Source organism: Propithecus coquereli, unplaced genomic scaffold (genome assembly GCF_000956105.1).
Source record: "Propithecus coquereli isolate 6110/MARCELLA unplaced genomic scaffold, Pcoq_1.0 Scaffold314, whole genome shotgun sequence".
In the NCBI taxonomy this organism is placed as follows: Eukaryota; Metazoa; Chordata; class Mammalia; order Primates; family Indriidae; genus Propithecus; species Propithecus coquereli.
The window spans coordinates 1371208-1397474 of NW_012148775.1; the positions used below are offsets into that span (position 1 = coordinate 1371208).

Sequence of the window (26267 nt, forward strand, 5' to 3'; positions counted from 1 at the left end):
AGTTGATTCCTAAGAAAGAAAGGATGAGGTGGACGCAAGGAAATGCTCAGGGGTGCTTGCAGGGAGGTCAAGAATGGAAAGGCATGACAAACAACAGTCAGGCCTGGTTGGCACAGTAGTTATCTGAAGTGCTTTCCGTAAAACTCCTCTTCACCAGCCAAGGCACCCAGCATCACCAATGTCTAATTTTGCCCAAATCCTCTGCCTACCTGAGACCATCCACAACTCACCCCAGGCCCTTCCTTTGTAGAGATGCCTGTGGTTACTGAGTACTTGCAGATGGGAAATGCCCACTTGCATTCTCTCCTCCCCAAATGTCCTAAGAAGGGATCTTCTGAGTATGACAGAAATTCCACAGACCTGGGTTCAAGTCTTGGCTTCACTGGACTAATCATTTGTTACCTCTCAGTCTCAGCTTTCTCAACCGAGAAATGGGCATGATTATCCCATTTTTCTCCCAAAGAGATTGTGGCAAAGGTGAAGATAAATTTATAATATGATCAGCAAGAGGTAGAGGAATGTTTTTTAAGTTAGTAAAGGCTGCCTAATCTTCCTGGTCATAATATTTGTGGCAGCCCATCTGGAGGCCCCAACTGGGGCCCTAGCTAAAATGTGCCATTGGGAACAACTGGCTTATACTTTCTTACCTGCCTGGGATGGTTTTGTAACAAGGTCATGTCTGTCAAAATATGGCGAAAAGCTGGGTCTGTCCTCCCACACCAGCTGGGGGTTACCAGATTGGCTATTGGAAGTTTGCTTTCCTAAAACACATGGATTCTTGATGGCTTTGAGGTATAATGATTTGATACTTCCCATGAGCCCGGCCGCTATAAGAAAAGCTGAAAGCCAGAGCTCATTTGTACCTAGAAGGAAGAGGCCTTAAGAGCTCATCTAGCCCAATGCCCTGATTATCAAGAAGGGAAACTGAGATCCACAGAAGAGAAATGACTTACATGGACTGTAGCAAGGCAGAGTTGTTAAAAACATGGAATTATTATTTTGTGGTCAAATCCTGGCTCTGAGATAGTTACTTAAACTTTTCTGAGCTACAGTTACCTCATCTATTAAAAAAATGTAGATAATAATAGTCTTTTCTTCAAAAGGCAACTGTTGAGCCTAGTTGGCACAAGGACAAAACTCAGCAGATACTAGTAGTGTTGGGATGACAACATTTCAGATCCTGGCTCTGCACTTACCAGCTGTGGATCCTTAGGCAAGTTATGTAAACTCTCTGTGTCTCAGTTTCTTCAAAATCTACAAGATGAGGATTTCTTCAAAATCTCAAGGTTGCCTGGCTTTTGGGAGCATCAGATCCCCCCAAATCTGGTCCTTTTAGTACCCCATCCATGGTTTGCCTTTTGTCATCTTCTCTCTTACAAAGGCAGAGATGGAAGAAGGTTCCATGTTGGACCAAAAGTTTCCAAGAGTCTTGGCCCCAAGTTTTTCTCTCTGTTAGAGCTCACATCAGAGTCACTTTCATTGAAACACCCATCTAATCATTCATTCAAGTCTACCAACATCTATTAAGCATCTATATAGGGTCAGGCTCAGAGTTGGCTCTCTGGATCTAATGAATAAGAAAGAAACAGGCTGTGATTTCTAATGGAGGGAGACAGAGAAGTTAAAAACAGTAAAAGGTAATACACAATAGTTGATGCTGGATACTTAGATGGGGTGGAAGGTTAGCAGGCAGGGAAGGGGATTAGGGCTAGGGTTAGGCAGAGGAGGTAACAATTACCTGAAAAACTAAGAATGAGGAAATGAATATTTGAGTCAGGAAATGAGATAAAATTGCAGGACAAGATTTGGGGCTCGGCAGGTAAACAGGAGCCCAAACCTGAGGATCTTCTATGCCGTGGCTCCTGCCACACTAAGTTGCAGGCACTTCATACACATGGCTCTTTAAAAAATCAAAGGCAGGTGCATTATATCAAGGGACTTGTTTGCATTTATGAATATGCAAATTTGGGGGTTAACTGTTAACTGCAATCCTAAATTGGTGAGCTAAAGGTAACCTGAGGCTTTGTCGCTCAGTCAGAGCCTAAATCCAAATGGAGATTCCCAAGGAGATGGTTTAGGGGCCCCTCACAGCCTCCACATATGACCCTTATCTTCAGTCTACCATCTCTGTTCAAGGCACTGGTAAAAAAGAGAGATGAAAAACACTCTTGCTGAACTCCAGGAGCTCACAGTCTAGTAGTAAACAGAGTGCTGTAAAGATTGAGTCTGTGAGCACGACTACCTTCTCTGGTTGTTAAAATATTCAAATATTTGCACAACAGTTGATAAATATGCCCTGTCCCCACCTCACCCCACCCCAGTCAACCCAGCCATCCCTTCTCTCCCCTGGAACCTTATGGACCTTCTCACAATCCAGCAACTGAAAAGTGATACCTAATCCCCTTCAGTGTCAAGGCCAGCTTCCCTTTTGATGGGACAGTACCCATACCCAAAGTTGTTGAATATTTTAAATGTCACACCGGCAGTGGTGGTAGCAAGTACAATGTATAGGGGGACCACAGACGAAGGGCCCAACAATGTTGTCTTAATGTCTGAGAGGGCTTTATAAATAAGGGATCATTTGAGTTGGGCTTTGAAGGATGGGTAGGAGTTTGTCAAGTTGAGATGGCTGATGAATAGAGGGAGAGGAAAATACCACTACATGCCAGGCACTGTCACATGCTTTACAGTTTTTTCCTCATTTGATACAAAAAGTTCTTTGAAGTAGGTGCAATTTTTATCACCATTTTTCAGATGAGAAAACTGAGGCTTTGAGAAGCAAAGTGACCTAGAAAGGTAACCCAGTTGGGAGAAATGGGAGCTGGTATGAATTGTGGCTTGTGCCTTGGAAGCTCACTCTGATAGCCAGCACAGAGGGTGAACTGGGTGATGGGGAGGGTGTATTGGACAATGGAGAGGCTGGTGGCTCCAAGGTTTGGCCAAGCCATTTCCCTATGGTATGGGGTTCTCTCTCAAGTCTGCCACAATCGGAGAGGGAATGTAGGAGGGGGCTGATCAAGACTGGAGCTGGGCAGAGGAGAAGGGCAGGCTTCTTTTTTCATCCTCTTGCCTCTAGCCTGCGTCAATAGTCACTACATACCCCTTGTCAACAAAAACCTGCACAGATCCAAGACACCCCCCACCAAAAAATGATAATAATAAAAGAAAAACCTTTATGAGATCCATAAAAGAGGACCTCATGAAACCTGTAAACTAGAGGAAGCAATAGAAGTGATTAAGACATGAGTTTTGGCATAGATCTGGGTACTCTGGAGTTTTTATCTTGTCTCCCCATAAGACCTTGGGTGATAGCAATAACTAATGTTTACTGAGCACCTAATATGTGCCAGGTGCTAGGCTAAATTCTTTACATGCTTTTGTAATAGCCCTTCAAGGGAGCTTCCACTAATATCTCCATCTTATGATGAGGAAACTCCAGCCTAGAAAAATTAAGTAAAGGTCAGCTATTCAATGGAGAAGCTAGAATTTGAACCCAGAAAGTCTGACCTCATAGTCCACATGTTTAATTCCATGACCTTCCCTGTGTCATTGCATTTCTCAGGGCCTCAATATCCTCATCTGTACCTTGGGCTAATCATCATACCTACTTCTGTGATTGTTATGAGGATGGAGTGAGATAAGGTATCCACTCATTTCAAAAATATGCACTAAGCACCCACTATCTGCCAGTCATTGTTCCAGGCACCAGAACACAGCATGAACAAGACAGACAGGGCCCCTGCCTTCACACACCTTCTGTTCTGTATGAAAAACTTATCCCAATGCTTGGGACACAACACTCAATATATGCTAGTTGCTATTAATTGTCCTCGTAGTGCTTTTACTAAACTTACTCCAAATAAACCCAGATAGTTGTTTTCAGAGTATCTCTGGCCTCAAAAAGCTTAACCATATCCAAGATCTCAGGCAGATTTCACAACAACCCAAGGAGAAAGGCAGGATGGGAATATGCTTCCCATTTTGTAGACAGGGAAAATGAGGCTAAGAGATAGTACATGGACAGCTCAGGCCTTCAGACCCCAACTCAGGCTCTTGTACATTCTGCAAAGCCTTCGAGCTCTTGTCCAGCTGGGAAACTCGACATCCAACATCCAGCATCCAGTGCCATTTATTGCAGTTGAGAGAAGAGTAGAACCAAAGTGCCGGAGTGTGAAATGAGACTTGAGAATTTTCAGGACCAGTTTTTTTTTTTTTTTAATGGGAGGTGACGTAGCATTGTCAACTTTTACTTTTGCCAAGGAAGGACAGAAAAAAGAAAACCACCATTTTCTACCACTAAAGGGACATTGTACCAACCAGAAGAGATAGGAAGGACGTGACCTTCGAAGAAAGGATGAGTCTTTAAATCGAATGCATTGAGCAGGATGAAAAACTCATTACATTGAACTTATTGTTCTCGTTTCAATTTGGGCTGGTGAAAAAATTGGTCTTCCTGGGTCTATGTGGAGATTTCCGAGAGCAGTGGGCAGGGGACCCTGAAGACAGGCTTCAAAAATAGGTGAGCCTGAAGCCGTCATCCCCTTCCGGCTCCTGCTGAGGGGAAAGAACGGACCACCTCTCCCTGCCTTAGGTCCGATGCACCGCACAGCCCTGTGGGATCACCCCAGCCCCAAAGGACTTTGTTATCCTCTCACAATCCCCAGGAGACCCCCCCTCTTTCTGCACCTCCCCACCTCCCAAATGAACTCCCAACAGGTCAATGAATCCATTCTTCTGCTGCCTACCTAATTAGTGCACCAAGATGAACAACAGCAAGGAAAATAAACTCAGTGTCTTTGTGCAACAAAAGGACTTTTTTTTTTTTAAGGAATAACCAGAACCCTCTAGCTAAAAGCTCTGCTATACAGCTCTACACTCACATGAGAATTTCCAGGCCCCCATATGGCAGGGAAGGAAAAAAAAAAATTTATAGCCATCTCTCTCCACGGGGCCATTTGAAGCTCAGTAAATGGACTTGTTCAGTTTAATTGGAATTCTCTTCTTGATTGTATTTTTGTAACCTATTAGGCCGTGCTGCCTCTTGATCTCAGAATTCAGCTGAAATTAAATTTTGAAGTGTAAGTGAGAGGTTGCCTTTTTCCCCCGTTCTTGATTAAATAATGATTTGAAACAAAAACAATAAATAACAGTGCCGGCTTCCCTGGAGGGCTGAGAGACACTCCCAGTGAAATGCCAGGGAACTGGAGTTCGTGGTGGGGGGATTTAATTACTTATTAGAAAAACCCAAGTGGTAACGCTGAGTATATTAAGGAACAAGGAAATAAGGCAAGCTTTGGAGTTTCGAAAAAAATACACACACACTGGAGCTTGGCATTGGAGGGGGATGAGGGAATAAAGGAGAAATATTTGTTCACTTTCCCCCAATAGCCATGAGAGTGTGAAACGCAGTTTGTCTTTAAAAAAATAAAATCTGAGATTGACAGTCCCAACCCAGAAGGGAAGAGCTTGTAATCACTCTGGGGTCTGAATATGATTTAGTGGATCTGGTCTTCTGGTTCCTTTTACTGACAGAAGTTCAACAGGGATTTAAAGGGCTGAGATGGGGAAAAGGGAGGATTCTACTTCCTAGTTCCGGAAGGAAGAGATGAAACATACAAGGTGTATTGTGTTTCTGTTGCTTACAGAGGGCTCAGAGCAGCAACACACTTTTAGAATAGAGGGTCTCAAACTTACATGTCTCAGGAGCCAGGCAGCTAAAACATATGGGTAACAATGACCCCATGGGGTTCGGGGCCAGGAGTGCTCATGCCCCATTTAAAAAGGGCAGCTGCAATAGCCCTCAAGCCGCTGATTGCCAGGCAGGAATGTGGGCCTGATGTTGCCAGATCCTGTTTTTCAACAGAATCTAGAAATGAGGTTGTTATGTGAAACCTCTCCATTCTACCAGAGTTGGCCATTAATTCAAATTTACTTTCAAACATACGAAGTGGGCTAAAGAAAGCATATCTGAAACAAAGCATGACTTGCCTTGCCAGTTTTCCAATGTGGATTTGAGATGTTGAAGCAGATATTCTCCATATATATTTCCTCACCCTCCCCACTCCAGGGCTACACAGTTGACTTCCAGCTCCCAGATGGGATTCTCTGGCTGCCAAAGCCCGCTTCGTCTTCAACCCACGAGTGATGGGTGACTGGTGTATACATACCCCAGCTCCCCGCCCCTGGGTTGGGATTAACTCAGGGGTACAAGTTCTACTCTGGTTCCCAGGGCGTCCCCAGTGGAATGAAGCACCAGCTGCCCACTGTGGTAGCTGGTTTGATGACGCATCTTGCGCAATCTTCCTGTCTCCCCCATCTCATTTCCCCACTTGCCTACAGGGGTACCTTCCCCTCTCAAATAAACTATTAGCACTCAAACTCCCATCTGAATTTCTGGGAATCCAGGTTAGACAGATGTTATTTCACTTGATAACTAACTAGATCTTACGGAGGTTGAATTTTCATGCTGGGCCCCAAAGGTTGGCCTTTGTGAAGACATGGCAGGGAGGGTGAGGGGGAGTTGGAGAAAGGAGTAAGATTGGACTAAAGAATAGAACCCTGGTGTGAGGGTTCCAGGTGCTGGGTACCAGGAGGGCATTATTACTGGACGACGGAGGGTCTGGGGTGGCTCTTGTTGGCGAATGTCTTGGAGACGATTTCCCAGCCAATAAATAGTACAGGGGCAGAGAGCAGTTGTGTGCCAGAGAGAAATTCCCAATGCATGAAGAAGAGCTCTTCACAGATGAATTTTGAGAGGCCTATTATCTAAATAAGGAGACAGACAGGAGCAATGGAGAGCCATCCTGTCACGTCAATGTCGAGTGGGCAGCTGTTTGCATCTTGTGCCAGAGGGAGTGTCTGGCTGGGAAAGAGGTGTCCAGGGACAGGAGGGCAGAGGCCTCCATTGTGGACCCATCACTACCTTCATGACTCAGAAATCTCCTTTGCACGAGCACAGCCATCACCTCCAAATACGCTATCATTCTGCCTTTGTTCCTCTCAATGGCATCTCCCCTCTTCTGTGTGTGGAGTGAGTGGAGAGCTCTGGAGAAGGTGTTGTCTGGGGTTTAGGAGGCCATTAAGCTATCCAGACATCTCTAATGATGAGTTTATGAAAAGGCTCCTACCACCTGGAAGGATAAACGGAGCCCATCAAGACTTGTAAAGATGAAAGCAAACAGAGTTCAGCTGCGAAGAAACAGGAATGAATGTTTTCAAGTTACCACCTTCTCCCCATCAGAGTAATCCTCTAAGCAGGCCAAATAGAGTGAGAAGATTTTTGTGATCAGTACCTTCTAGGGACATTATGGGATGCTGGCTGTGCCCTGTCCAAGGGTGACCAGCCTGGAGAGAAAGTGAGAGATCAAACCCCACCTATCCTCCATGCACCATGCCCTGAATACTGATATGAAGCCCAGAGAAAGGGGTGCTATCTGTTTTCTAATTCGTCTTGGTCAGAACGGGTGCCATTTTTTAATTCCTGACCCTTAAGAAGCACCTTTTCCTAACCTGAACAAGGTCACTGTGTGGTCTCGCAGCCTTGCTGCATGCAAATGGGCACACTCAGTCCGTCTTTTAACTTGACCTCCCAGAATAGCAGAGAGTGGAAAAGGAAGTAAGGAAACCCAACCCAGCTCGTCCCATCTGAAAGGCTTTGCAGGTCTGGAACTTCTCACCTGAAGCCTGGAGCTTACGCTGTTGAGAATCTGCAGACAATGTGCTTTCTCTCCGGGCCCTGGGTCTGAGGAGCATCAGGAGGAAAGAGAAAAAGCAGAGCCCATTCCTTCTCTCTGCCACAGGTCTGGACCTTAAACTTGATTCTAAGACCTAGTATTCAACAGCATAGCAGGTGACTATGGTCAACGATAATCTATTCTATATTTCAAAATAGCTAGAAGAGAATAATTTGAATGTTCCCAGCATAAAGGAAAGATAAATGTTTAAAGTGGTGGATATAATGATGAATTATCCCAAGTACCCTGATTCAATCATTACACATTATATAAATGTACCCAAATATCACGTGTGCTCCAAAAATATGTACATCTGTTATATGTCAATGAAAATAAAAACTTGATTCTAGAGGTTCTCTCAAGCTCATACACCCAGCCCTGAGCTGGTCTCCAGACCCCAACCTTTAGCCAAGGGTCCATCTAGTTTTCTAGAACTTTCCTGAGTATGATGGAGGCCAGTTCCTTCCCAAAAAAACACTGAATTCCCAAAGCTGTCAATCACTCAGCTGGACTCCACCAGGGCCTGGTCACCCAGCCATCTCTACCAACAAACTAAGTTAGGGTGGGCATGCAGACTCCCAAGGGACCATGGAGCAGCTCTGTTCACTAGACAAGATTTACTGGGTACCTACTCTGTGGCAAGTGCTGGTGGGTCCTGGGCTGCAACATTGAACCAGTCATGGCCCTTTCCACAAAAAGATCCCCCCACAGACTGGAGAGAGAAGAAATAAAATAAGCAACTACCCCGCTGAGTAACAGTGCTATCACGCATAGATGGTGCTCATTTTTGAGTGAGTGAGTGATCGAATGAATGAAGTACACAGTATTGTGCTATCCTGGTCTGGAAGGTCCGAGAGGGTTTTCTAGAGGAGGTGGTAGGAAACCTGGAGCCTGAATAAATTTAGCCATGCGAAGTGGGGAAGAGGAGGAGTGTTCTGGGCAGAGGAAATGGCATCTGTAAATGGCCTGGGGTTAGAAGAACAAGATGGGATGCCAGAACCAAGAAAACTCAAATTGATTGGCTTAGGGTGTGGGGGCCAGGGTGGGATGGTGTGGAAGAGAGTGGAAGAGATGCTACTTGTAAAGTATAAAGAGCTGGGTTGTAAAGGGCATTGTAATCCATGTCAAAAAGTTCAGATTCACCCAAAAAAAGGGGGGGGGACTTTTAAATACACAGGATAGGTTGGTATCTTCAAGCACTAAGGTCAACCCAATGAGAACATTTCAACAGTGCCTTTATTTTGGTTTTATGTTGTTGACGGAAAAGCGTGATGCCTTGTAGATTTCTTCAGTTCTAACCACACAAGTTACATGTGGATAAGTCACAGCCAGGTGAAGACACTCTGAAATTATCCCCGTGAGCTCAGGGTGTCGGGTTGAGAAGGTGAACAAAAGAAGGTCCCCTTCTTTATCCATTGCCCTGAGGAGCCTCACACTGGAGAAATCCTTGCCCATGGGAACCCATGACATACTAGGAAAAATGCTTTAGAAATTAGTCAAGACTGGGAACAAGTACCTGGGAGAGAAAGGCCCAGCCTGGATGCCCCCAGGTAGCAAGTCACACAATAATGGAAATCATTGCACCCACAGGCCCCTGCCCTTGAGTTATCTTCCAGCCCAGTTCCCTCCAAGATGAGCTTGCCTGATTCACCTGTAATGCACTGGCCAGCAACCATTCACCACCTCTGGGGCAAAGATTCCATGCACCAAGCCCCAGCGTGAGAGCTCAGGTCCCAGGGTCTGGCTGCCTGGCACGATGCTTTCTCATTCCTGATACAGATGGTGGAAATACACATGTGACCACTGAACTCCAGAGGTGAGAAAGCCGTGGCATCCAGACTGCAAAGGGGAAGACGATGGGAGGACCTGAATGAGAAGAGGGCTTTACATTTTTTAAAAGTAGTCTCACTCCAGAAAACTCCACCTGGGCAACCTTATTTTGAGGTCCCCTCTCCCCAAGCAAAGCTAGCCAGATTGCCAAGCAGGTGAAGTGGCAACTGCACTGGTTAGCACTTGGTCTGGACCATCACCTGGCCTGTGTGCAAAGCCTCCTGGGAGTATCCACAAAGGAAGTCCTGCTTCCCCAGCCCCAGGAGCTGACATCCTGAGCTGCTGGAGTGACCTCTGCTATTCTCGCAGTTCCAGTGTCTCTGTGTCTCACCCTCATGACTAATTGCTGTGAAGGTTGAAATGGTTCCTTAAGAAAGCACAGAAGTCCCCCTCCTTTAGGCCCAAGGTGCACAAGATAAAGTGGGGAGAAAAGCAGGCTCTTGGTGGTGAAGGCTGCCCTAATGTTTGCACGATCTGGAGCAAGAGCATGGAAGAAGGTCCACATACTAGATGTCTAAGTATTTATAAATATGTCAGCAAACTTAAAATATGCTCTCCTATCTTGGCAAACATACCTTCAAAATGATCTGAATGTCAATTTTAAATTTAGAATCTTGGATCCTTCAGAGTGCCAGGCCATGACATGGCAGTGTGGGGACAGTCTGGCCCTGGGACCATCCCTTTCTCTTCCTGCCTCTGGCACCATCCAGTACTATGATGGGCATCACACACACACGCACGTGAACACCTCAGCCTGAACATCCAAGTTCTGTCCAAATAGCCACCCTTGGACCTAGGAGTGTGCATACTTGAAGCATGGTCTACCTACGGGAGAGCAGATTCATGAATGAGGCCTACAGAGACCTTGAAAGGGGGCTCAGGGACCATTTAAACAGAGAATTCTGGGATCTCAGGTACCCAGAGAGTAGTCTGGGCAGGGGAGTAGTTTGCAAGGGGTGCTCTCTTGGCCCCACAGATTTCTCACCCCGCAAAGATGGTTATAGCTGGAGGAGACCCAGGGCAGGGATCCCTCTTGCCCACAGTGAAGCACGGTATTGTTGGCTGGGGCCAGAACCAAAGCCACTGTGCCATCCCAGCCATGACACTGGTCTGAACGTTTAAAGAAAACCACCCATCATGCTTCTAAATATGCAATCACCTTCCTGAGTACGGGCTGTCTATCACCTCCCTCACTCCTTCATCTGTCCTAGATCAGCCCCAGACAGGGTCCTGGGGGCCCCTTTGTATTCCCAATCACCCCAAAGCCAAATCTCCAACCCCCTTCCAAAACCCTATGTTGCAAGCACACCCTCCCTCCCGCGTGTCCCCCAGGTAGATGCCGTACTCCAGCTCCCACTCGCATTTCCAGCGAGGGTTTCCTGCTCCGACTTGGGCATGAAGGGATTGACTAGGTTGACTAGGGTAGGTCCCCTTAATGAGAAAACCAAACTGAATTGATGCCCCACCTGTCAAGAGCACAGAAAAAAAAAACAAACCCAAACTCAAAGTTCGGAGCCAAATGTGAGGATGTGCAGAAAGGTGTGTGTTTTTTCTTGTCATTTGCGACTCTAACGATGGACTCACGTTGCCCGCTCTTCCCTTTCTCTTACACCTTACCTACCTACTAAAGGAGGAGTTCTTGCTTGGTAAGTGGATATAATCCGCAAAGACATGAGAGAATTTATTAGAAGCCACTCAAGAGCCTTAGCTACCTTCTACAAGGGGAAAAGTACACACACAAATATCTGTAGAGACCCTTTTTTTCGTTTGTTTTCGGTCAGACTATTTGACTTCCATTTTTTTTTTGTCCTCCCCTCTTTCTTTTCCCCTTTAGTTGAAAACTGCTAAAATATCAGTTTGCGACCTTGACTTTATATTTAAAAGAAAAAAAAAACTAAAACTCTCATCTTTATTTCATTTCTTTTCCCCATGTGATATTTGTTTAGGGTTCTGTTCAGGCAACTTTTTCTTTTTTTAAAAAAAAAAAAAATTGTTCAAATAATTGAGGATTTGGTTGAAGTTTAAAATTTTGGCTTTATCTCCTTTTTTTTTTTATTTTTTAATTTCCAAGATATATTTTTTTCCAGGCCCATAGCACCATTTCTTTTTCCCCTTCCCTTTCCTTTATTTTTATTATTGTTTTAGGTTGAGTTAAGGGTGTTTACACCCCCCCTTCCTATTGAGTTGACTCTTTTGTTTAATTCATTAGAAATTAAATTTTGTATAATTTCCCTTTTCTTTTGTTTAATCTGGATCGCATGCTTTTTCTCTGCATGATACCTAAATCTTCCAGTTATCCTAGCAGGGGGTAAAAAAAAAAATATCTCCTTTCTGTGGTATTCTTTCAGGAATTTGTGCTTTTGTTTTTTGGCGTCTCTTCTTTCTTCTCCTCTCTCTCTCTTTCCTTTCGTTACAGTGCATCATGACGGTAAACATTTCTTGGTTATTTAGACACAGCCCACAGGCCCAGCTCTCAGCAGTGTCCAACGGGTCTTTTTGCTTTCAGATCACTGGGTCGGGGTCTGCTGCTGACCTCTTTACCAAAACAGCCAGCCCGCTCACCACCTCCCGAGGACGCTCCCAGGAGTACGACTCAGGCAATGACACGTCCTCGCCACCCTCCATGCAAACCAGCTCAGCCAGGTCTCGGGGCCAGGAGAAGGGGAGCCCCAGTGGAGGCCTAAGCAAGAGCCAGGAGCTCAACAGTGGCAACACCTCCGATTCAGGGAACTCCTTCACCACCTCCTCCCCCCAGAACAAGGGGGCCATTTTGGAGAATCTCTCCCCCACCAGCAGGGGCAGAGAGTCAAGGTCAGTGCACCTTGTGGGGGTCAGGGGGGTTCCCACCTTGGTTCCACCTTCTCACTCTCTTATCCCAGCATCCCACCTCCCAGGAGTCTTTGATTTGCAAAAGAGAGAAAACTCAACTCAAACCAGCTTAATGTTTTTGTTTGTTTGTTTGTTTTTAATCCAGGGGTACTAGCTTCAGGTACAGCTGGATCCAGGGGCTCAAAAATATGTCATTGGGAATATGTCTTTCCCATTATATTGCTTAGTCAGCCTCCCCACTCTACTGGCCTTATTCTCAAACAGAACCTCCCAAAATATTGACAAATATGCGAAACAGCTAACAATCTATCAGTTTAGCCAGACAATGGAAGAATGATGCTTCTTTCTCCAATATTTCGGCAAAATCCCAGGACAGGTGCTTATTGGTTCTGCTTGGCTCAGCTTAGGTCATTTTCTCAGCCCTGGACCAATCACTCTGGCTCAGGGAATGCTGTGCTCTTGGCCAGAATGTGTCACATGCCACCATTGGGAAAGAATGATAACCTTCTCACATTCCTCTGCAGGAAAAGACTGGTTATTGATATTGGGAGAGACGGAGGTTGGGCAGGCAAAAACAGATGTCCATTTTACCAAGAATTATAGGAGAAAGTCTAACATTAAATTCATTTTAAGTCACTGTCATTTAAAAACATACCACAGTATTTATCTAAATAAACTGAAAACTTATATCCACACAAAAACCTCCATGTGGATGTTTATAGCAGCTTTAGTCATAATTGCCAAAACTTGGAAGCAGCCAGGACACCCTGTAGTAGGTGAATGGATAAATAAACTGTGGTGTGTTCAGACAATGGAAGATTATTCAGGGCTAAAAAGAAAGGAGCTATCAAGCCATGTAAAGATGTAAAGGAAACTTAAACGCATATTTCTAAGTGAAAGAAGCCCATCTGAAAAGGCTATATATAATATGATTCCAACTATATGACATTCTAGAAAAGGCAAAACTATGGAGCAAGTAAAAAGATAAGTGGTTCCTAGGGGTTGGCGGGAGAGAGGGTTGAATAGGAAGAACACAGAGGATTTTTAGGGCAGCGAAACTACTTTGTATGATACGACACGGTGGGTAATTATCATTATGCATTTGTCTAAACTCGCAGAATGTACAATGCTGAGAGTGAACTCTAATGTAAACTTTATAGACTTGGTGATGTGTCAGTGTAGGTTCACCGACTGTAACATATGTACCACTCTGGTGGGGGTGTTGTTGGTAGGGGAGGACGTCGTGCTTGGGGGCAGAACAAGTATGGGCACTGCCTGTACTTGCCATTCAATTGCGCCGTGAAACATAAACTGCTCTAAAAATGAAGTTTATTTTATATATGTGTGCATACACACACACACACACACACACACACACACACACACCATAGTATAATTTTAGGGAAAGGGACGCATGTGGGGGAAGGGGTATATTTGGGAAATCTCTGTACCTTCTGCTCAATTTTGTTATAAAACATAAACTGCTCTAAAAATGAAGTTTATTTTATATATGTGTGCATACACACACACACACACACACACACACACACCATAGTATAATTTTAGGGAAAGGGAGATCAACCTATCGTAGAACATTGAGACTTCTCAATTTTTTCCATCTTAACACATTTGCTAGATGCAGTTTTCCTGCAGAAAACACTTCCATGCAGTAGCTTATGAGCCAGTTGTAATTCTCCTACTTCATCACCCCCTTACTTTCTCGCTCAAGAAATCACAACAAAATGCTAATCACTAAGGGTACTGTCAGCATAATAGCTACTAAAATTTACTGATCACTTCATCTGTACCATTCATTTAGTTATTTATTCCTCAACTTGTTATCAGGCGCTTCCTATATGCCAGACACTCGGCTTGGTGCTGAGGACATAAAAATGGAATGGTCTTTCCCCCCAGGAGGTTATAATTGATAGCACAGAGGCACAGATGTGGGGGGGCTGGGAAGCTTTGCTGGTGCACTCCACCGTGCTAACACTGGGGTTTTCTTCCTTCTGGGGGTGGGAGTCTGCCTTTGTTCAAAGTGGCCAAAATTTTCAAAAGATGACCGAAGCTTTCGCACTGAAGCAGTGAACAGCTTCTTCAAGGACAGAGCACCCTCTGTCCCTAACACAGTACCCACTTCAGTCCTGGACAAACAGCTTGGCATCCATGCACAGACCTGGCCTCTGTCCTTCCCCAGGACATCCCTGGCCTCAGCTCATACCCCAGCTAGGCTGGGAGCCAGAGCTGGGCCAGAGCAAATGTCAATGTCTCCAAGAACAGGCAGTGAAGTTCCCAGAAGAGAGAAGGAGGTCACATGTCTACTGATATACTGCAATGCTATTATGCAGGAAAAATCGAGAATAGCTATAATAACTACAATAATAACAGCAGCTAATATTCATTGAGCCCTAACCACAGACTAGGTACTATGCCAAATGCTTTCCATAAATAATCTTCCTTAGTTCCTCATAAAACCTTTACGGGGGCCGGGCGTGGTGGCTCACGCCTGTAATCCTAGCACTCTGGGAGGCCGAGGCGGGCAGATTGTTTGAGCTCAGGAGTTCGAAACCAGCCTGAGCAAGAGCGAGACCCCGTCTCTACTAAAAATAGAAAGAAATTAATTGGACAACTAAAACTATATAGAAAAAATTAGCCGGGCATGGTGGCACATGCCTGTAATCCCAGCTACTCGGGAGGCTGAGGCAGAGGGATCACTTGAGCCCAGGAGTCTGAGGTTGCTGTGAGCTAGGCTGACGCCACGGCACTCACTCTAGCCCGGGCAAAAGAGTGAGACTCTGTCTCAAAAAAAAAAAAAAAAAACCTTTATGGGATGGGTACTCTTATAACCCTTTTGTAACTTATGGGGAAACTGAGGCTCAGAGTGGTTCACAAACTCAGTTAATAAATGACGGCACCAGGATTCAAATACAGATTTGTCTCCAGAACTGGAAGTAAAGCCCGACAGACATCTAACAGCTTAATTCAATTTACACGGGCAGCCGAATTTAATAATTTAGACCCAGCCTTTCACTGTGAAATATAAATGATGGTTAAATCCATAGCTGTTTGTGTCATGCCAGTTATGAGGACAGAGCTCAATAAATATGGGCTGAGTAGAAGAGACATCAGCTCTAAATCAGGGGAACCAAAGACACTGAAGACAGAGAGCTGGCAAGGTGGCAGGGGCGTGGGCTTTGGAGCTGGACAGATCAGGCTTTGGGACTCTAGGTGGCCTTCGGCAAGTAACTAACCCTTCTGAGTCTTCTCTGTAAATTGGGGATAATAATAGTGCCTGCCTCATAAGGTTCTTGAGGAGACTAAATGAAATGATGCTTTGAAGTGCCCAGGATACTGAAGAGGTTCGAAATGTTCAAACCACAGCTACTAACTGAGTATCTAAGATATATGTACAAGCCCTGTGCTAGGTGCTAGAATACAGTGTCCAGAGAGACATGCGTCCTGTCCCCAAGGAGCTCAATGTCTGGGGCAGAAAAAGACAATGAGAAAAAGACAGTGAGACATATAGGGGCCAGGGTCTATGGTTCACATTGGAGATCGCCCAACCCAGACTCCAGGGTTTGAGGGGCAGGTGTCAAGGAAGGCTTTCCAGAAAATCTGAGGTCAAACTAAAGCCAGAGTAGGAGTTGCCAGATGAAGAGGGGAAAGGAGAGGGTTGCAGAGAGCCAGAACATTCTAAGGCCTGAAGACAAGGGAGCGAATAGGGATGTGCCAGGAGGAACAAGTAGTCTATTATGCCTGGAATCAAGAGAGGAAAATGGCAGGAGCTGAGATTGGAGAGGTGAGAAGGGGCTGGTCTTAGTGACCCTTGAAAGCCATATTAATGTGATTTGAACTTGACTCTTGGCCCAATCCAAATGACCACGTCTTTACTGAGAACCTAACAGAAGTCCAGCATGGCCCTAGGCAGGGAGAAAATACAGAAGACAGGACCTAGTCCTTAGGGTGATTCTGAATAAGACTCCACCTTTGTGTGGGTCTCAATTCCTCCATCTGCAAAATGGGTTACACCAAAGTTCCCCAAGCTTAAACCAAGTACAGGTTATCTTCTTGATTTTTACCATGTCCATGTACTGCTGGTACTCTCATTTACTTTAATAAACTTATGATAGATAGATAAATAGCTATAAACTTAAAGGAAACATGATACTATCTGAAATAGAAAATGAGTATTACTTGTCCTAAATAGAAGGTACCTTCTAAATGCAACAATGTATTTAATTCTAGTTAGTTACAGTTTCATGCCCAGGGCTCTGAGTCTGAGGTCTTTTCTCTCTTGGGGAGATTACAAAGTGTTAGAGAGGTGTTAAAAACCCACTAGCACCCAACAGGGACTTTCTCATTAATGTAATCAGAAGGATGGGAGAAGATTAGAAAGGCAATACATCTCCCACCATGTGATTCGATGTTATTTAGCACCATGTCCATGCCCAGTGACCTCCTAAAATACTCTGAAGTGGCCCCTATGGTATGTGTCCCATACTTGGGGAAATGCTGAACTGCATCATTTACTTTTAAGGTCTCTTCCATCTCTATTCCTCTAACATATGTGGCCTGGGATGTCTTTCCAGAGGTAGTAGGATGTGCAAAGGTGGAAGCAGGGTTCTGTGAGAACACCACAGCCTAGGCAAAGACAGGGAGGTGAGTATTAGCTCAAGATGCCCCCAGAGTAGCCAGCAGTCTGGTGCTAACAAACATTCTCTCTCCTGCAGAGGATTCCAGTCACCGTGTCTGGAATGTGCTGAAGTGAAGAAGTCCGGTTTGGTCCCACCCACAGCCCAGAGCTCCCCCATGAAAGAGTGCTCCCGTAGCTCCTCCTATGCCAGCACCCGATCCTCCAGTCACTCCTCCCGATCTCCAAATCCCAGGACCTCTCCGAGGTACACCCGGAGCCGATCCATCTCCTCTGAAAAAAGGTGAGTGTGATTTTGACTTTGCTCTGCAGCACCTTCCCCCTTAAGGAGTTAACTAAGGTACCTGGAAATGTCCTTTGATCCATAGGGAGAAGACTTAGTTTGAATACCCATTACTAGCTGGTGACCTTGGGAAAGTCAATTAATCTCTCTGAGCCTCAGTTTCTTCATCTGAAAAATGAAAACAATAACAATACTTACCCAAAAGGATTGTCCTGGGGAATAAACAGCACATAGAGAAGTACTTGGCACACAACAAATATTGGTTATTTTTGCTACTATTGTTACAAGAATGAGCTAATGTGTATCAGTTAACTTCTGCTGCATAAAAAAATGTATCCCCAAACTTAGCATCCTTAAAACAACAAATGCTTACTTAGTTTCTGATTCTGTGCATCAGCAATTGGGCTGGGCTCAGCTGGGTGGTTCTTCTGATCTCTTTGGGCTCCTCCATGTGCCCTTGATCAGCTGATGGGTTGTTGACCAGGGGCTGGCTGGTGTGAATGACCCCAGCTGATTGATCTCTGCTCCATGTGGTCTCTCATCCTCCAACAAGCCTTTTTGGGTTTGTTTACATGGCAGGGTTCTGAGAAAGAGAGAGCAGTAGTGTTCAAGGCTTCCTGAGTCCCAGGCTTGGAAGTGACATGACATCCCTTCTGCCATTGTAATTAGCCATAGAGAGTCACAAGACCAATCCAGATGCAAGGATGCTCCTCTTTTTTTTTTTTAAGACAGAGTCTTGCTCTGTCCCTGCAGGTAGAGTGCAGTGGTGTCATCGTAGCTCACAGCAACCTCAAACTCCTGGGCTCAAGTGATCCTCCTACCTGAGCCTCCCACTGAGGGACTACAGGAGTTCATCCCAGATAATTTTTCTATTTTAAGTAGAGACAGGGTCTTGCTCTTGGCTCAGGCTGGTCTTTAACTCCTGAGCTCAAACAATCCTCCCTCTTTGACCTCCCAGAGTGCTAGGATTATAGACATGAGCCACTGCACCTCACCAGGATGCTCCTCTTCGTGGGAGGAACTGCAAAGTCACATTGCAGAGGATGTGGACACAAGGAAAAGAAGAATTATAACCACTTTGCATTCTTACACCCAATTTCAATAACCACTGGTAATTGCTTGATTTATTTCTCATGTGGAATAATGATACAGTAGAGTGTACAGATGAGATCTCAGGAATTGGAAGATTCCATCCAAACTAATCAACCCATGGTTTCATGGAGCCCAGCTTCCCTCTGCAAACAGAAATTCCCAGCAGCAGCCTGACCACTCCTCTTTTGTAACAATATAATAAAAAAAAGTTGCTTACTTAGTTGGTTATTTCAAGACCAGTCCATTCCAAAAAAGGAGGCAAAGCCACTGACAAAAATATTCAACATGACAGGGTGATATAAATAGAAGAGCAAATTAGGCTAAAAGTAAAATTAAGGAGAGAAATATAAAATTAAGTCAGGAGCAAGGTTTAGTCCCAAAAGGTATACCCTATCATTCTGTGTAGCTGCTATGAGGGTGGGTGGCAAATGTGACTCTGAGCTCCCTAGCAAACAAAGAGGAATATTGCTCCATTAATTGTTACATTATTAACAAAAAGGAATTGAACCAGTTGTTTGGAAAAGCAACTATTTCTGATTTTTTTTAAGTCTATGAAAAATAACTTAGAGGGCTCCACAGAAAAGGGACACCATACGGTATAGTCAATGGAAATGCCTGACAGATCCTTTCAAAGTGTCCAAAAGTATGTTTCATGTGGACTCTTTCTTATAATATCTCTTAATGCACAGCCAAAGAGCAAGTTGGCAAAAGCGAATTTTCCAGGGGCTATAGCTGGACACTATCCCAGGGCACTGAGGTTGGAAAAGCTATTCCTTCCCCATAATACTCTCTAAAAGTGAAAGGCATTGGCAGAGAGGGAAGGAGACTGGAAGTAGCACAGCAATTAGTCATTTGGATTCACAACAATATAATCTACAGAAGTCAAGAGCACTTTGGAGCCAAACACACCTGAATTCAAGTTGCTGTAGAGGCAAACAGATGTGAGTTCATATCCTCTACCATCTCTGTACCTCTGTTTCCCTAACTGTAAAATGGGATTGATAATAGTACCTAACCCTAGGATATGTTGAAGATTAAATGAGATAATGCACACAAGCTATTAATTCAATGTATGGCACATAATAAAAAACATAATAGTGACAGCTAACAATTCCCATGTGCTGGCTAATTGGCACTTAGCATACGTGCCAACATGCTAAGTGACTTACCCTAATTTACTCATTTAATTTGCAGCTGTATAGGGTGAGTACTGTTATTACATGCATCTTACAAATGAGAAAACAGAGGACCAGAGAAGTGAAATCACCTGCCCAAGGTTGCACAGCTAGTAAGTGGCCAGGATAATCAGCACTCGATAAGAGGGAGTTGTCAGTATTATTATTAATATTAACCACCCAGAGGGGAGGGGATTTCATTCTCTAGTAAGGGCCCGGTTCATACGACTGGCCTCCAGAAAAGAAAAAGGTCGCCGCCTGCGGACTAGCTGAATATAGTTGTAGAAGTCCAGGACAACTCAGGAGGAAACTCTGCAGGCTCCTCAGAGGCTGTTACCTCTCCCGCAGGTCCTACTCCCGCTCTCCCAGCTACTCCTCCAAGTCTGGCAAGAGGAGCCCGCCCAGCAGAAGCTCTCGATCGCGCCGCAGCCCCAGCTACTCCCGCTACAGCCCCAGCAGGTACCGGCCCCGCCCCCAGGCCAGGCCCCGCCCCTTTGTTCTGATCCTCCTCTCTGTCTCCGCCTCCCTGTCCCGCCCCTTGGATAGTCTTCCTGTTAAGTCTCGCCCTGCCTCAGCATTCTTGCAAATCCCTTAGTCCAATCAGGAGTGGCAGCGAAGCACCAAACGTACCCTTGTGTCCTCATGTCCCCAGCTCAAGCACCCCGACAGCCACACCCCAGAACTTACATCCTCGGCCCTCAGCCTCTACCCTGCATCCCTATACGCAGAGCCCCCAATTCTTACCCGCGCACCAGGGCCCGCGTAACATTCGCATCCTCGCCCCTGCAGCACCTGCAGCGCTGAGATGCCCACCCGCAAAGGCTGACACCCCTGCACGCGCCCCGCTCCCGCCCCACGGTACTCACCCCGCGACTCGTCCCACGGCCCCGCTGTCCTCCCGGCCGCGCACCCCCATCCCCTGCCCTAGTGGGGCGGTAAGGAGAGGAAGCGAGTACCCCCGTCTCACACACACGCTCGCACAGAAAACCTGGCCCCGCCCCAGCTCCCCAGTAACCCCGCACGCCCCTTCAGGGAGCGGGACCCCAAGTACACCGAGAAGGACTCGCAGCAGCGGGAGCGCGAGCGAGCGCGTCGGAGACGTCGGTCCTACTCGCCCATGAGGAAGCGCCGGAGAGACTCCCCGAGCCACCTGGAGGCGCGGAGGATAACAAGGTGGGATAACAAGCCAGAGGAGAGGGGGGGACCCACCTTCGCCTTCGTCCCCACTCCCATTCCTACCCGTTCAGGCCCCAGGCTCGCCCCAGGCCTCCCTGGGGTTGGGACTTCAGGACTATGGGAGCTCGGGGACAACCTTCCCACCCCCAACCACTGAAATTAAGCTTCTGTCCAAGCCTCAGGGCTGAGTCGACTTCCCGGCCCAACCTGCCCGGCCTGCAAGAAGTGGGCGGGGCCAGCCTGGGGAAACTGGAGGGGCCCGGGTGTGGCCGGAGTGCGGGGGTGCGGTTGAGCCAGGGCGGGGCTGGGGAGAAAGTGGGGTCCGCTCTGGGAAAGGAGGCCACAGCGCAGGACGGGGCCTTGGCCTGGGGGTGGGGAGAGACCTTCGCCCTCAGACCCGTCCAGACTCTCCGATGCCAGGCTTAAATAGACCTCTGTATATTACACCCTGAACCGAGTGTGCAGAGTTCGAACGGGATTACTTAGGAGCCAAAAGGCCCTAGAGCGAGCCGTGGTGGGTAAGCGGGAGAGTCCTAGGTGTGGAGTGCAAACGTGGCTGTGCCGCTTTCCAAGTGACCCCGGAAAGGCTCTTATGTCCCGGATCCTCAGTTTTCTCACCCATGAAATAATGGAGGGGATAACTCCCAGGAGTAACATGAGGATGAAATGAAAGGGCAAAAAGATGCAAGCGTGCTTTGTGAACTGAAATGCACACCCTCACTGTGTGCCACTGTAATTGACTGAGTGAGTCGAATAGGTGGAGAAAGTTTCCTGTAACAGGTTAAGGTCTCAGCAGAACAAAGCTCCAGCGGAGAGGCCCAAGTGGAAACCAATTTCTCAGGCCTTGAACGCTGAGAGAATGGCTGAACGATGCCCTAAGATTGAGTTGGGTTCTCCTCCTGGACCTCCAAGCATCAGCTACTCAGCCCAGAGACCCACCTGGGAACAGGGGTGCTGACTGCCCAGTGCATCCTCCCTGGAGATGACCTAGACGAGGAAGAAGAACATGTACCCCAGGAGTGTGCTCCAGAGAACCCCCTTTCTCAAATATCCCGCAGAGCGCCCTGCCTCAGCTTGTAGGGAATTCCTAAACCCACTGCCTTGACCCAAGGTGTCCTTGGGGTCAACTTGGAGGAAGGCCAAGATACAGAGTGGCATTTCCAAAAGCCTAACTGGTTTCCTTGGTCAACCTCAAACAATCCATCTTGATTAACCCATTCCGTGTTTCCCAAACTTCATCATCCACAAACACCTTGACCACTTTGGCCTTGTCTGCTTATTAACTGTACTATTTTTCACTTAATTTTCCTTAAATAGATCTGCCCTTTTTAGAGGTCCATACATTCATTTCAAAAGGAAACTTGATGCAGTACAATAAATGGAAAATCAGCCTCTTTTGCCATAAATAGATAGTTCTAGTAAAAGTAAAAATAGCAAAACAAAACTACGGTTAAAGTTTAGATGTAGATTCTGTTGCTAGCTGGAGGCTCTGAGCCCCAGGCTTGATTCGTTTAAAAAATTAAAAAAAAAAAAAAACTAAGATGATCATTTTTCAAGGTATATTAGCACTAAGCTGAGATTTTCTCTTTGATGTTCTCAGGACTGCAAGGGAAGTGGAAAGGGAGTATTTCTTCCTAAGGGACTGGGAAGTGGAAGGTTACTGCCTTTCCCTGGGACAAGACTGGGGCTCCCCGGGCTGATGCATCCTCCCTCTGCTCTCTGCAGTGCCCGGAAACGCCCCATCCCCTACTACCGGCCCAGCCCCTCTTCGTCCGGCAGCCTCAGCAGCGCCTCCTCGTGGTACAGCAGCAGCAGCAGCCGCTCGGCCAGCCGCAGCTACTCCCGGAGCCGGAGCCCCAGCCGGAGCCGCAGCCGGAGCAGGAGCAGGACCCGCACTAGCAGCAGCTCTAGCTCCCGCAGCCCCAGCCTGGGCTCCCGGAGCAGGAGTCGGAGCCGGAGCCGGAGCTACAGCTCGGCAGACAGCTACTCCAGCACGAGGCGCTAAGCAAGGGCCTTCCCTTGAGCCTGCTGCCCGTGGGGGTCCCTCTCGCTCTGCCAGCCTCCCCCACCACCTGCCCTCCCTGCCTTCTCCTTAGTGACAGATATTGAGGGCTCCTGGACCGGATCCTTCCTGCCTTCGTGGGGAGGAGGAAAAGAGGGTACCGGGGTATTCACCACCTTTGTCAAGCTGCTAGGAGCCTCTGTACCAGCACCATTCTGGGGCTCAACTCAGGACTGGGCGTGCGGAGAGAACCATCCTCTTGTGGCACAGGAAAAAAAAAAACCCTCAAGGTTTTGTAAGAAGCAATGGGTCCATGACTGAAAAGTTGGGGCCTGGCCAGGAAAATGGGGAGACAGTTCTTCTCACCTGCTGCTTGCAGGGTGCACGCATCACAGGAGGCCAGTGGTAACCCCCTCACCTGCCCTCATCCTCCCCTCCTCCAATCTCATGGCTGCACGTGGATGGACCCCCATCAGGGGAGAGATGAGAGAGGAGACCAAGGGCAGTTCTGGTCCAAGATAAGGGGTCAGGCCTTTAACATCCTCAAACAGGCCGGAGCAAAGGCTAAAAGACTCTTGGGTCCCAGAAGAAGGGACACACCTGAGTAGGGGACATGGACATTTGAGTTGGTGGCGGGTGTCAGGAGATAGAACATGGGTTCTCTGGTGATGAGTATAGGAGCAAATAGGAAGGGGTCAGTCTGCTGCTCCCAGTAGCTCTGCATGGTGAGGGAGAGGAGCCCGGCAGGTCCCCGTTATGGAGAGGCCACTGCATGGTTCACGCAAAATGCCTTTTGGCTGTTCACAGGGGCCCTGTAACCCCCCGAGAAAGGAGACAGTGGACCAGTCAGGACAGCTTGGTCTGGAGCCCCCACTTCCCAAATTTGCCTCGGCCCCACTTGCTGGCACCAACTTCATTCCACAGGACCATCTGCTGAACATTCCCCAGTGCCATGGCCAGCTGCCAGATGCCAGCGCCAGCCAGTCTGGCCTTACCCTCTGGTTGGCGCCTGCCGGCCCCCTCCCCACTGCCCAGACTGCCACACCCTGGATCCTACCCAGGCAGCCTGGCACCTACCCACCCACCCTGCAGCCTAAACTACTCCCCTTGCCTCTCAGGAATTTTGCCAGGATGGGGCGCAGCAGCTCAGGTTTGGGGGGAAAGACCCAAATCCAGAGCCCAGGGGAGAGGGGCTTGGACACCCCATGTCTTGGGCTCCTGCTGGCTTCTGAGGTTTCTTGTCAGCTTGGGAAAGACCCACCTTCATTTCCGCCCTCACCCCACCTTCCCCCTGTCCAGAGCTGGGCAGAGAGGGTAAGCTGATCTCTGCGATACACAAATACCACCAGCTGCTTCATCCGCAGAAGGCGCTGAGAACAGGGAGGTGAGGAATAAGATCCTTAAAATAAACTCTCCGGCGTCCCCCTCACCAGCTGACTGGCTTTCCGGAGCCCTATGGGTGAGTTTCGAGTTTGTGGTGGCAACAGCAGCAGGACAGGACATGGAGCCAGAGAGAAAGAGAGGACAGTTCCCAGACACTATGGATTACGGGGAAGCAGGACCAAACATTCTGTATCCCTCCCACCCCAGGGAAAACATTTGGAAAAAATACTTGTTGTTGGAAGCAGTGACCTCTACCCCACCCAGTGTTTCCCATCCTAACAGCGCGGGGCCAGAGACTGCCATGCAGCCCTCCAGAAAGCCCTTGCTCCCTCAGGAGAGAGGGGCGACGCGGCCCAGGGCAGCAGTGGACGACCTGGCCTCCCCACGGGGCCCTCTGGCCCCAACCTAAGCCCCGCCCACCAAGACTCATGGATGCCAATGCTGTCACCGCAGAAGGCCAGATGGCAGGTGCCTGGGACAGGGGCCAGTGCCCCGAGAGGGCATGTACCACAACTGTAAATAACCCTCTTCCCCGCCCAGGAACCCAGACTGGACTCCAGTCTCCCTTCCTGGAGACAGAGGCTTCCGGAGCCACCAGACCTCCTCAACAGGACAGCTGTGAGAGGCATTGGAGCCTCCCGTTCGAGACTGCCTTCATTCAGACAACTCTAGGGGACCACGTTGCCTGGGGCTCCTAGCAAGTCTTTTATTTATTTTATTTATTGATCTGTTTATTTATTTATTTATGTGATGACTTTCTCTCATTCTCTCTCCCTCTCCATTAGCAGTATTTATTTATTTATTTATTTATACAGAGAGGTTGTGTGTGTATGTATGTATGTGTCGAGGGGTGGGGGGAAGCTTCTAAACTATTTTTCGTGCATCTCTCTCTTTTTTTTTTTTCCTGTCTCTATGGATGGGATTTGAGAGGCCAGAGGTGGATCGCCTATTGGCCTTTTCCCTGTAGGCTCTAAGCCAGGAACATCCTTGGCCCAAGGTTTATTATTCAGTCCAATGTCAAGGAGGTTCAGACCTGTGCCTCCAGTCCCCTGTCCCCCACCTACCTCACTGAGGTATCAAAAAGATGCAAACAGCCCAGAGGCTTATGAGTGGAGGTGCTGAGTGGACACAGAGGAGTCGCAGCTTATGGGGTCGGAGTCTAAAGCTGACACGTGAGGCTGAGCCGGACAAAGTTGAAGTCCCTTGTGAAGGTACCTTAGGGAGGCGCCAACTGGAGACAGATGTGCTGCTCTCTCTCTCAGCAGACTGATGAGGCTTCAGCTGAGTACCTACTGAAGCAATTGCCTTGTATTTTGAGGGCCATCGTGGGTGGGGATGACATCTGGTTTCGTATTGGGATTGCACTTGGAGCTGACGAGGAGCTCACACCATGAGAGTGAAGCAGGAATTGAGCTGACTGGGAAAACACACACTTGTGGATCTTACACTCACTCCAAGGCACAGGTTACTGGGCAGGATCACTCCCTGAGCACACCTGGTTGGTTTCATGTAAGTTACACATGCTCCCACTCCACTTTACCTAATTTCTCTCTGTCTCTGGAGATTTGGTTGGGATTCGCCCTGTTCCTTTTGCAGTGGACACCTGCCGCCTTGTGAAGAGGTAGCAGCCATCCTGGGAGAGACTCACAAACCCAAAGCAAAAGTCTTTTTCTGTGATCTCTTGCCGTTCCATCAGGGAAGAACAAAAAGCTATTTTTGAAATTAGGAAAAAAAAAAAAACAAACCCAAGATGGAAGGAACAGCCCGATGTTCCCCCAAGAAGGGAGGAACATTTCCAAACCCATCCTGGGAGGGTCCAGGATCCAGAGGCCTTTATCCATCCTGCCTGTCTGACCAACTGGAAGTATCTGCTGGCTGCTGGCCAGAGAAGGCTCTTACCTTTCCAAAGTCACTATCCACTGCTTGCAATTGCCAGCTTGCCTGGTCCAGCTTTGGGTTTGGTGAGACTTTTGCAAAATCCCTGGCTGTTTGCCTGGCAATGTGACTACATTGCCCTAACCCAAGCAAGGGAGTAGCCCTATCCCAGGGAAAGTTTATAAGAAGGCTGCTTAAATGCCTCCTGGGGGGAAAATCTGTCCCTGTCTCCATCTCT

At 47.4% G+C, this 26267-nt stretch overlaps 1 protein-coding gene across 1 annotated transcript in view; it reads left to right on the forward strand.

Annotated features, from left to right (window-relative positions):
- SRRM4 (serine/arginine repetitive matrix 4) overlaps positions 1 to 23001 on the forward strand; it is a 149046-nt gene extending 126045 nt beyond the window's left edge. Inside the window, exons 9-13 of the mRNA XM_012650171.1 lie at positions 12070 to 12374; positions 17123 to 17326; positions 19942 to 20052; positions 20626 to 20766; positions 22495 to 23001. Of these exons, the coding sequence (XP_012505625.1) occupies positions 12070 to 12374; positions 17123 to 17326; positions 19942 to 20052; positions 20626 to 20766; positions 22495 to 22774 (1041 nt within the window). The 3' untranslated portion in view covers positions 22775 to 23001. The remainder of the gene's footprint in view (positions 1 to 12069; positions 12375 to 17122; positions 17327 to 19941; positions 20053 to 20625; positions 20767 to 22494) is intronic.
- Positions 23002 to 26267: the final 3266 nt, after the last annotated feature.